We start from the raw sequence: 12,804 nt of genomic DNA on the forward strand, positions 1-12,804 counted from the left end.
AAAGGAAGACAATGTTAACATATTACTGCTTCTTACTTGAAATGTTAGGTTAGATGCCACTAATAATAAACATGAAAGCATATGAATATCATAATACTAGCTTAAAATTTTTCCAGCTATTTTTTTTTTTAGCTTTTTTTTTTTCCAAAGCTTTGATGGAATCTTATTCTTTGTGCGTTTAATTTTAACTGAATATCACCTTCGCATTACTATATATTGCTATAATAACTCATCATCCAAAATATTTATTGTTATATTTATGAAAAAATTGCACATCTGTGATAAAAAGTGCAAATTTAAGACAGCAATATAGAATGCATGAAGCTCTTGTAGTCAGTATTTTTCTATTGTCATCAATGTGTCAATAATAGAAATAAAAAGATTTATTACAGCAATACACATTTGTCAAATTGCAAAACAACTGATTTATAGCAAAAATGTTGATGGCAAATTAGTCTGAAGAGGTCAAACAGATTACACTTAAATCGGTGAGAATATATCTTATATTTACAAGACAATGCAAGTATTATTGCGACTATAAATTTTGAAAAGCACAGGCAGAAAGAAATTCACTTAAGGAGCAATGAGCAAAGAAAGTATGCAACTCCCAAAGTCAAAAAAATAATCACCTAGAAAATGAGATAAGTTTCAACAGAGCTCAGTACACCTATTTTAACCAACCTTTAAGAGCTCCTCTGAAGTAGGTCGGTCCTGTGGGATTTTCTGAAGGCAAGAGTCAACAAAATTTCGAAAATAATCTGACCTGGTGAGAAGCATATTTGAAAAATACTTAATGATTGAACAGTCTGAAATTATTTCAAAATCAGTAACATTCTGATTGGGAACCTTAGTTTTAAACATTCAACAGTTACATGCAACACAAATATATGCTGGAAAATCCCTATAAGATACTTTATAAGTCATCTTAATCTTTTTTTCAATATATTTCAAAAATAAAAATATATACAACTGGTGCATTAATATGTTTGAGAAACAAACATAAAACTATTAAGTCAAAATTATTTATAATCATTTCATATCAATTTCACAGTTTGAAGCAACTGCTGAATAAAAGTGTACAGCCTTCCTATACTGTGGAAATAGTCTGCATTCACCATTGTCCTCTAAGATTACATTTACCATTACAGCCCAGTCTACATGAATGCCACACTTGAGTTAAGATTAAGAGGAGCTCAGTTTTAAAATGTCACAGAGAGAAGAGCTAAGGGAAAGGACAATAAAGAGTAAAATGGAAGACAAGCGAATACTCATTTACTCTCTGTCCAGTACATGTCCACAAAGACAACAAAAATGTCAAAAGCACCAAAATATCTCTCCTATACACTTGCTCACTTTATCTCATGCAACACTACCTGAAAGTTGAACTCTTACTCAACTTGCCTAAGCTCATGTGAATTATATGGCAATAGTGGCTTTATACCTCAAGGTGAGACTGTTTCTAGGATAATCCTGGAGCCACTTCCAAGGTCACGAATACTCTCAGAAGGTCCTGTTGCCTTTCACACAGTGCTCCCTCTGGCAGTCCCTGGTAATGCTGCATCCCAGAATTAGTAACTTTTGAAATAGCTATTCTTTATTGATAATTCTAGCCCTCCCTCCTCTTTATAAATGTATAGGGTCACACAAATCACAGGGTTTGGGAGAATTCCAGTAAACCAAATAACTTGACATAAGGGCAATTCATTCCTGATAGTTGGCCTCTAGCATCTGTAGGAAGCATGCTTTGCTTGCCCCCAGGCCATAGTTCACCCTTAGTTTTTCCTAGTGTCTTCATACTGCCTAGCAGGGGCATTCTACCCAAAGCCAGTGGTTCCCAAGGTGTGGGGTGCCAAGGGTGCTCCACAGTGGGGATTTGGGGATAGACTGCAGAATGGAATGCAAAAGAGAAGAACAAATTCAGATTATAAATGTGTTTCAAGCTGGAACAATAAACTATGTGTTACTAGGCTCCATATCACCAAAATCAACTGGAAAAAGATAATCCAAGATCACGGAAAGGTCAGTAAGCAAGAAAAACTAAAAGATGAATAATATTTTGCAATCATTGAATAGCAGATAAAGTAATATCAAAAGCAGATAAAGAAAGTGGAGGTAGAAAACCAAAGATTATAAGATACTGTAGAATGATGTGAGGAGGTTGAGAAGGAGAGGCTCTGTGTGTGTTGGGTCTGAAAACCCTGATAGCTAATAGCATAAAACTCAACAAATTCTAAAAGTATGCTAAACTGTTACACCCCAACTGAAACAAACAAACAACATCATTTTCTTTTCCAAGGAAACTGAAGAAACAACATACACTGCAAACATGTTTGCTAAAAATCACAAATGTGAATAATAAAGCTCCAATAGTTTCGTATCAAGTCACGTACCAGGAGACAATGCAAAAACAGTACAAGGCTCAGGATTGAAGAATTAATGCTTTCCACCGCAATAAGTATGATGTCAACTATGACTAATAAGACAACAAGCTCAAAATTAAAAGCAATTCCTCTGTCTAACAACACTATATAAAGAGATAAAAGTAAACTATGAAATGATCTGGAGGACGAGCTCATTAGCAAATAAAATACAAACTTTTCACTAGCACTGATCGGCGAAATTTGCCAAAAAAAATTTCACAGCAAATATGTTGTGTTCTCTAGCAATCTTATTCACTGAATAAAATGAAATTTCCCTATGATGTTGTGTCAGGCCAGCGGGACATGCTTACTGTAATGCTGTGCATACATTGTGTTATTTTTTTTGAAGTCATGGACAAGCAACTTCAGTGGTGCCTTGTACTTTGAATGATTCTAACTTCGATCATTCCAGAGTTGGAATGCTAAATTCAACAGAATTCAGATGATACTTGCACGTTACAACTGCGTGAACAGTGGAAAAAAATGCAGCAACAGAAGGAACTTATGCAGCAAGCATAAATGCCATCTGTTGTGCACCCAAGTCGCCTCTCGCTCTTGCTGTGAAAGCATCTCATGTTATGCTCATGTATTTTCAATGCTTTCTTGCTTTATTTTGGGTATGTTTGGTTATATAAATAACCCCTATCTATTAGCCATGACATCCACACAGGACATCACCACTCCTCACTAAGGTACAGTAAATGCAATTTTCATTTTATTATACAGCATTAACATATTGTATTTATTGTTGTCATGTTTTAATGTATTATTTAGGACATTTGTGTGATTTTTTACCTCAAATTATGTGCATTTGCTGTTTAAAGTTTTTAAAAATGGGTATTGTTTAGGGTCTGGGAATTAATTCATTTTCCACTATTTTTAATGGAGAAAATTGATTTGAAATTTGAACAATTCAGAGTTTAAACGAAGTAGTATGGAGCATCACTGTACTCAAACTGCACAATACAGCTGACAGTTGTATATGTGCTCAAACTGTATAAGCATATTCAAACTGACTGACATGCCACAACATGGGTGCTCAGACTGTATGTGCACATGGCCCTGAATTATTTTCTGTTGTCAAAGTGGGTATAAGCCTATTTGAAAAAGTTTGGGAACCACTGGATAAACAGCATATGTTTGTGTTCTTCTGCTAGCTGGCTTTAGCCAATATAATGTCTTGTTTCCATAACACTTCTCTCTGGAACCTCCCTCAGCTCAATAACCTGTTAAAAGGCTTCAGAAAAACTGGGTCGAATGCGTTAAAAAGGTTCAGTGGTCTGGTTTTACTGAATACAAATTCAGTCATAGTCAACTAAAACTTAACATAATCATAATCTGTAAAACTAAGAATTTGCATAATAATAATAATGATGAAAATACTACAAAAAACTTGGTTGATAAAATCCTGCAGATTTTTAATCCTACCAGTTTGACAATCAGTAAGTAATATTTCATCTACTTTTTCTAATTAGTTGATAAAGTACTGCAGATTTTTAATCCTACCAGTTTGACAATCAGTAAGTAATATTTCATCTACTTTTTCTAATTAGTCAATGTTTTTTACAACAGCGTAATAGTGTACAATAGCTTTAAATAATTGACTTTCTTTTTATCGTTCCTATTAATTTTCCTTTTTCTGCATAAGTTTCTTAATTAATTTTATCCTAATAATGACAATTAACAATGAGCAGAGCAGACACCTGGCCAGATGACACTGGACCATTAACATCCTTCGTATTACATTTTTTCCTTCACCCAAAAAAAAAAAAATAAGCATTGCATTTTTTGCTTAAAAAATTACCACTTTTATTAAACCCCAAAGCACTAAAACTACTAAGCCAGAAGTGTAAAAATGATAATTATACCAATAACAATAACAAACGTAATATGAAATTAATAACATAATGAAGCTAATACCAGATTTTATCAGTAGATACCAGTTCCTATCTGTTTGAATAGGAAAACTGCTTAGGTGTACAGTCATTTACTCAACACTGTTCAACATAATGGCTTGTGTCAACAGTTCTTTTGATCACTTCGTCATCATCAAGAAAAACTTCATGTAAGTAAGTGGATATTGGATCTCAATATTCACTTTTATTCTTGGCTGCCCCACAAAGCCAAAACGAGGTGGTACTGGTTTATTTGAAATGGGATCCAAAAAATAAACCCAACCACGATCTTAAAGACAGTACCTTACCAGTATAGCAAAAATGATTTTTTTATTTCCTATTTGCAGTCATTAAGATGGAAAACATTCTTATGAGTACACAGTAAACTCACCATTCATTAGATTGCAGTGCTGGGGATTCATTCTGCGCTATATGATATAAGGCACTCATTGCATTCATATTGAAAAGTGGAGGCTTTCGCTCCGCTGGAAAATAAAACAAGAATTTAGAAACATTTAAAAAATAACAAAGCAAAACTTACCTGATGATTTAATCCAAACAGAATTAGTGCAACTTCAACTGAACATAGTTCAGAAAAGCATTACTGTACTCTCTATGGATATGTTATAATTAAGACATATCAGTACAAATGACACGTTAATTAATATTTTACTGAAAATTTATTTTTCTTTTAAACAGAAGAAAAAAAATTATGTTTATAAATAACCAATGCTTTGGGAATTAGACTTAAAAATAAGGGCATATTATCATAAAAAAACATTAACATACTTTTAATGAACACAATGTTAAATTAGTAATATAACACAAAATATATTAAATAAACAGAAATGCTTAAATCAAGACATTCGTGTTAATTCTAATCATAGACTCTGCTGTCAGAATCTGGCAATACTGACACTGATTTTTTCGTTCAATAATACACTAAGCTTCTGATAACCAGCAAGTGTCTAAGTAACATACCCTGTATTAAAGTGTCATCCTTGGTGTTTTTACAATTATAATAAACTGTAGACCACAGATAGTACTTTGACAAAATAAAACATTTCTGGTTTAAATAACTTAAAATAATTAAAATCCCTTAAAAATACTTTTAATAATAAGAAAAACATATATGCTGTATACTGTATATCTGGCATATACATACAGTATGCCCTTAAGGAAAAAAAGGGCATAACAAAATAAAAAGCTGGTCATTAAGTACAAAACTGCAATTCTAATAAAGATGTTAACAAGATGTTTACCAGAAGATACAAGACTAATAGGCTTAACAATTTTTAAAAGTAACCTCATTTGGCTTCTGGTTTACTAAACATTGAAGACAAAGTCTAACATCAATCTGTATTTATATGGCAGTCTGTTCTTCCCCTTGTTCAAAATGCGACTTGCTGTATTATACAGAAGCTCACTTGCTGCCCCTACTTGCTCAAGAAGCATCTTTTTTAAATGCAAGGAAAAAACTAATCTGAATGCATTATAATAAGTCTTTGCATTTATATAGCACTTTTCTCACTACTACAATTTCAGTAGAAAATGCACTCTCTTATTCTAGTCAGTTGTGAACTGATTTGTCCGCTACAAGTTCATCTATGAAACATATTTATTTGAACTCCCTCTTCATGCAGCAGGACAACTGCTCAGATTACTGGTTCTTTGGAAATTACTTTGCTTTTTTTTTTTTTTTTTTTAACTGTGGAAGCCAATATTTCAGTTTTCTCTCTCTTTTAAATTTGGCCTAGCTACTCTCTTTCTACAGGTCACCTTCTGACAAAAGAACAACATTCACATTCCCATAACACTTAGCCTCGAGAAGCTCAATAACTTAATTATTTTAATAGTTAGAAAAGCACAAGGATGAAACAATAGCCTTTTAGAGATAAGCCAATTCAGATCAGTCTCAATTGAGTCGTTTGGGATACAAATCATCCAGTTCTGATCGAGTATAACAAAAAATATAATGTTACTTTCATGAATTTCTACTGCAAACACAGCAGAATCTACATTACCAAAAATATATATATAGGATGTAATTTCAACAGTCATAATATATGTTAGAACAGTGGTTCTCAGGCCCTGTTTACGCAAGGCCCACATTAACAATTCAAACATTTTTGTGGCCCACATGTTAGCCTTCGATGGCATATAATTTATTGCTCATGTGTTTAGTAATTGGGGGTAAATATTACTAATATACAGTATTATGTAATTTTTTCTTTACATGTTTAGTTGCTTATTGCTTGCTACACAAATACAATAATAAATAGAGAGACAATGAATCATTATCTGGTTTATTTTATTTTCAAAGATGATGATGTTTGAGCTTACATAGCATATGAAACCTTGCATAAATAAGTTGTCGAAAAAGGTATAAGAACTTTCATCGCTAGTGCTGACAACAACGGATATTCAAGCGAAACTATGCACCAAAAGAGAGATATCTGTAGCAGGATCGGCAAATTTGATTTGTAATGTGCGATCGCTAAACAGCTCCGCTAATTCACCTTGTGCACGACGTTAATTCAGAGGATGCACACTGAAAAGGATTACGAATCCAGTCAAAAGCTTCAATGTTTTCGGACATGAAGTATTTGTCAAAATACTCAGCAAGAGATGTCAGATGCTGTCTTATTACACCAGTGACCCGTTTCAGCATCTCACCGTTGACTTCATTGCTCTCTATAAATTCACAAAATAACTGAAACATGTTGTGTGAATTGCTTTCGAGTCGCGTGCGCCAAAGTCGTAGCTTCTCCTTAAAAAGTGCCACTTTGTCATATGTCTTGAGTAAACTGGCATCTTCACCCTGCAGTGATGTGTTTAGACTGTTCAAAAGACTAAAAATGTCAGCAAGGTATGCCAGTATGGCAAGCCACTCGGTATCTGCGACCTTACCAGCCAGTTTGAGATTGTGTTCGGTCAAAAACTGCAACAATCGAAACAAAGTTCAAACACCCTTGCGAGAATTTTCCCTCTGGATAGCCAACGAATAGCCGAGTGCAATAGGAAATGCTTGTGTTCTGCATCTGCCTCGATACAAACTTAAGCAAATAATCAAATGTTCACTGTTCTAGTTTTAATGAAGTTTACAATCCGTACAGTCATCGAGTACAGATCCCGGAGTTTCGTGCAAATTCTTTGAAGCCAATGCTTCACGATGGATCATGCAATGAGTGTCTATAATTTCGGGCGACACTTGCTTTATGCGGGCTACAACACCATTGTTGCGACCAGTCATTGTGACAGCACCGTCGGTGCAAGCACCAATGCAGTTCATCCACTGCAGGCCAGAAGTTGTGAAAAATTTGTTTAAAAACACAAAATATTTCATCCGCCGTCGTTCTTGATGGCAATGACTTGCAAAAAAGAAATTCCTCTTCCATAACATTTTGCTAACAATAGCGAACATCAACAAGCAGCTGTGCTTCGCCAGCGATATCAGTTGAATTATCTAATTGAACCGCAAACTTAGTAGACTATAACCGTTCAATTAACTGCGTGACATTGTCCCCCGACATTTCAGAAATTCTTCTGCGGACAGTATCATTCGAGATGGGAATGCTTTTAAGTTTTGTAGCATATTCTGAGCCAAACAATACATCGCAAATCTCAAGAGCAGCTGACATGATAAGATCTTCTCCAACTGAGTGTGGTTTCTTTAATTTCATGATTCTCTCAGCAATCAAGTAGGATGCTTTAACAGTTTTTTCATCGAGAGTAACTGTTGTTTTTAACACTGTCTTCTGTTTAGTGTACTCCGTGGCTTTACGCTCAAAATATTCTTTGGTTTTATTCTTCTTCTATCTGAATGTCTTGTAATAAGATGACGACGCAATTTCGCTGGCTTCATAGCTTCGTTTGAGAGAATTTGCAAACAACGCACATCAACAGATTTTGGTTATTTGCTGATGAAACAAAACCCTATTTAATATATTCCACATCATATTTTCGAGCATATTTTGTTTTCTTACAAGTAACAACTTTAGTATCGTCTTGATCATAACCACTTTCGCTGCCACTACTATCTGTTTTTTGGTGTGAAGTCGAAGGGTCTAAACTTCTCTAAAAACCTAAAGTAATCTAAGTCTACTCTAAACAATAAAAAGGTTACCCGAAAAAGTGCGTGACAGTCAAATTTAAATTATTATTGCTTAAATCTCTTGCGTCATTGCTTGCATCAGCCAGTGTTAACAGCTACAGCTTCATTTTTATCCTACTAGAGTACTAAAATAACTAAATTAAACAAAGCGTCTCTAAGCCCTAAAATCCTGCAGATTGCATCCGTACATACGGTCTACCGCTAACAATGCGTAAAAAATGTGGATTATTTTCTTGTTTCCCCTGACTTTTTGTCTAATTTTGGTACTGATTTAAGACTTTACCGTGGCCCAACATATTCCCTGTCACGGCCCACGGGTTGAGAACCACCGTGTTAGAAAACACGGATAAAAACAAAGACCATGACTAATCACACTGCTGCAATCACACAGGGAGAAAGATAGGAACTACAGTGGAAACTTGGATTGCGAGTAACTTGGTTTGCGAGTGTTTTGCAAGATGAGCTAAAATTTTTAATCAATTTTGACTTGATAAACGAGCAAGGTCTTGCAATACGAGTAGTACGTATACCCTGTGTCTGATCACAACTGAGACGATGGTGGTTCTCTCTTGCTGCGGGGATTGTGTGTAATCATCAGTCGGCGTGCCTCACTCATATAGTCAACATCTGTACAAGCGTATATGGTTTACTACAGCATTGTGACCACGTGTGTGTGTTTGTTGTAACATGCAATTCCCCGTTTTGCACCCTAAAACACGAAGCTGAGTCTCAGTACTTTAAGACACAAGCTTTATTCAATTTGAAAAAGGAACAGCACGGTTATTTATGGTAGCGGGATCTGCCACTCTCCTATACAGAGACACAGCAATCGGGCAGGGTCGTGCCCAGGTTAGTGGCCAAGTAATACCGTGCCCTACACATTTATAATGTTCCTTGTTCCTCGCATCAACCATCGACAGCAGGCGCTTATAGCATGTCCGCAATCTTTTTCGGATTCACTTTTACGGCGAACTGCTACACCGCTGGGTGCCTGCGGTTACTTTGGGACGCTCTTCTGCGTGTTGTCCTGTTGGGTGAAATCCCACAAAAGTTTAGAAACTCAGTCACCCCAGCCATGATTCTTTTCAAAGGTAAAGTGCAGGTTAATTTGTTTTATGTATTTTTACTTTATATTTTTGTATTAATCATTTTTATATGAATAGTTTTGGGTTGGGAAACGAATCATCTGAGTTTCCATTATTTCTTATGGGGAAATTCGCTTTGATATAGAAGTGCTTTGGATTGCGAGCACGTTTCTGGAACTAAATATTTATTAAAAAGCATACACATAGGGGAAGAAAAAAAAAACAAAAAAAAAAACAAACTGCCTCTACCTGTAAAGTTTGTGATTTTACAACCCAGCTAAAATAAACTGTTAATAACTTAAACACTACTTTCAACAGAAGACATTTTTTTTTTGTTTTTGATCATTTTCAGCTACTACAGACCTTATAAAATGGTGAAAAATTAGAAATATAAATTTTCAGAAGAGCTGCAGATCGTACACTTTCGAGTTGATGGATGAATAGCTGAAAATTCTAATACATTATATTGTCAATTTTAGCAGACACCTTTAACAGCATTTGTTTGAAATTGTGTACAGAAGGTATGTATCACTTCAGTAGAACAAACAAATTTTAATTTACAATAGAGGTCAATACATTAGTGGCAAACATTTATTTTGTCATTTACATTTTATGAAATATTTACTGATATTGTTTATCATTATATAAAAAGAGTATGAGAGATATGTGCGAAGTTATCAAAAACAAGTTCACATTTGTGAACCTATCATGTTCTTAAAATGGATGGAAAAACAGCATTATGTGAAATGAAATGCTATGGGTTTGACTTTTTAATTTTTGGTTTTGCACCTATTCTAACATTATCAATTAGATCTTTATTCTAATACAGCAAAAATGTCTATAGATAAGACTATTATAGGAAAAAACACACTACTGGTCAAAAGTTTTAGAACACCTCAGAAGTTCCATGTTTTCTTCAAATGTAATCCTTTGAAATACAGAGAATGACATAAAATGGTGAAAAGGTAAGCAGTAAACTGTCCGAGGTTTAAATTTAAAGTTTAAGTTAACAAAAACTAAAGAGGAAATTTCAGAATATTACAAATGGGTCTTCTTCAGGGAACCACTAATAGGTTACAAATGTTCTGCAGTATTTAAAGTAAATTACAGTAAGTCTGGCAAGTTGAAGCAAACAATTTGCACAAGTGGCAGAACTTCAGCTGATTATTTAAAAACCCTGTCACAGTTGGAACAGACTATGTTACGACACCCACTGAAGTAATACTTGAGTAATAGTACACTGTAGAAAATTGAAAATTCCAGTGATAATGGCAAAAAAAAAACACAATTAAGAAATGAAAGGACACAGAGCATTATTACCCTTACAAGTGCATGCCTTTCAGTTACTACTTTGAAGAGGAGACTTTGTGCTGCAGGTTTGACACAGTGGGTAGCAATAAGAAAGCCATTCCTTAAAAGGACAAAATAGGGCCTGGAAATACCAACTGTGAATTACTGCAGACTGGAAGAAACTCTGATGGACTAATTAATCAAAATTTGATTAAAGGATAGTTCCTCAGTGTGCGCCACCAACTGTCAAACACAGAGGAGGAAGTGTGATGGTTTGTGGTTATTTTGCTGGAGGCGGACCGATGACCTGCATAGAGTGACTGGCATTCTGAATCAAAAGGGTTACCAAAGTTTGGCTATTATATCTGCCAAAAATTCCATCAAAAATATGAATACAATTTTGTGCACTTAAAGATTTTTTGACTGTTTATTTGTGCTTACTTATTTGTTCTATGCCTCAATTTCTTGAAACATTAACATTAAATTGTGTGCAATTCCAAAGAAACTGAGGGGTTCTAAAACTTTTGACTGGTAGTGTACCTAGGCAAAAATCTATTAGATATTTATTAATAACATTTTTATCTGTTGCAATGCAATGCTACAAGTACAATATTTTTTGTACCACACAAACATCTGAACTGCAAATTAGTAAATTATGCCTTTAATTAGTTGGTCAGGGAGAAGGGGAAAAAAGGAGGCCGAAATGGTGAAAGATAAAAAATGCTAATAAAAACAATGCAAACTTTTCAAACAACTTTGAACTATATTTCAGATGTGTGTGCTCTGTTTTAATCATCACCTTTGGTGCATGGCCTATTATAAGTTATTCTTAGAGATATTTTGATGTGATGTTACCTTGAAATAGGAAAATACTGTTGACTTAAAAACAACTGGATCAGTTTAATATAAAAAGTCCAATGAATTGCAAATTTTCACCAAAGGTGTTTCCTATATATAGATTTAATACATTCAACATGTAATAAAATAAATGCACAAAAAGAGTCTGCTTTGTTGAGTATAACAGCAGAGACCTTACCCAATTCAATGCATGTAATTCCAAGAGACCACACATCAACCTTTCCATCATATTGTCCTTCATCCATGGCAAGAATAACTTCAGGGGCCATCCTGAAAGAGAAAGTGGGAAAAAATAAAGAGAGAAAAAATAAATAATTAAGCTTAAGCATTTAAGATGGATATTTAGATAAATACTATTGTTAAGGACTCCAATCAGAAAAAAGATAAAGACATGATTTCACGTACTGAACTATGCCAAAAAATTTAGTTTACTGGTTTTGTAAATAGTAAACCACTTGAGAAAAAAGCGCAAATACAGTTGCTGCAAATCATGGCCAGCGTAAGATTGCTTTTTGTAGGTGGATAGTTAAGATTTATTCTTTTTTGTCCCAAGCAGGAAATTTATATTTTACAGAAGTTCAAGATATGCAAACTCCCTCAAACACATACAAGAATTTAATTAAAAAAGCAAAAAACTGTAACTTGTGTCACAGAGAGGATGTGTAGTATTGTTCACAATGGCCATCGGTTTTGTCTTTATACTCTTCTCTGCTAATGCCTTCAGCGGGTAAAAAGTCTTTCTCAAAAATGAGCTTGCTATCTTAACTAGCTTGTTAATGCAGTAGTCCTCTCTTGACATGATGTTACCAGCCCAGCTTACTACAGCATTGAAAAATCACACTGATTGTCTCAGACTTACAAACTATATAAAGGACTTCACTATCCACATTAAGAGCAACACAATCTAAGGGTAAGAAAAGAGTCTGCTCTGCTTTTCCAATAAAAGTAAAAGTACATTGAATACCACTCCCAGAATTGTGAAGTGAATGTCAATTACTAGTTCCATGGTTTTGCGGATTATGGGTTGATCACTTCTAGTCTATCCACAGATTATGTCTATAAGATTTAACTCGGGGTTTTGACTTGGCCACTCAAGGACAATCCCCATCTTAAGCCTTTACATTGTTTTTGGCAGTGTGATA

The 12,804-nt window shown here is 34.6% G+C and overlaps 1 protein-coding gene across 1 annotated transcript in view; it reads right to left on the minus strand.

The window, feature by feature from the left end:
- The window catches only part of taok1a (TAO kinase 1a), a 245,509-nt gene that overhangs the window by 79,490 nt on the left and 153,215 nt on the right, over nt 1-12,804 (minus strand). Inside the window, exons 9-11 of the mRNA XM_039757195.1 lie at nt 11,841-11,932; nt 4,707-4,800; nt 682-763 (exon numbers count right to left, since the gene is read on the minus strand). Of these exons, the coding sequence (XP_039613129.1) occupies nt 682-763; nt 4,707-4,800; nt 11,841-11,932 (268 nt within the window). The remainder of the gene's footprint in view (nt 1-681; nt 764-4,706; nt 4,801-11,840; nt 11,933-12,804) is intronic.

This window comes from Polypterus senegalus, chromosome 6 (genome assembly GCF_016835505.1).
Source record: "Polypterus senegalus isolate Bchr_013 chromosome 6, ASM1683550v1, whole genome shotgun sequence".
In the NCBI taxonomy this organism is placed as follows: domain Eukaryota; kingdom Metazoa; phylum Chordata; class Cladistia; order Polypteriformes; family Polypteridae; genus Polypterus; species Polypterus senegalus.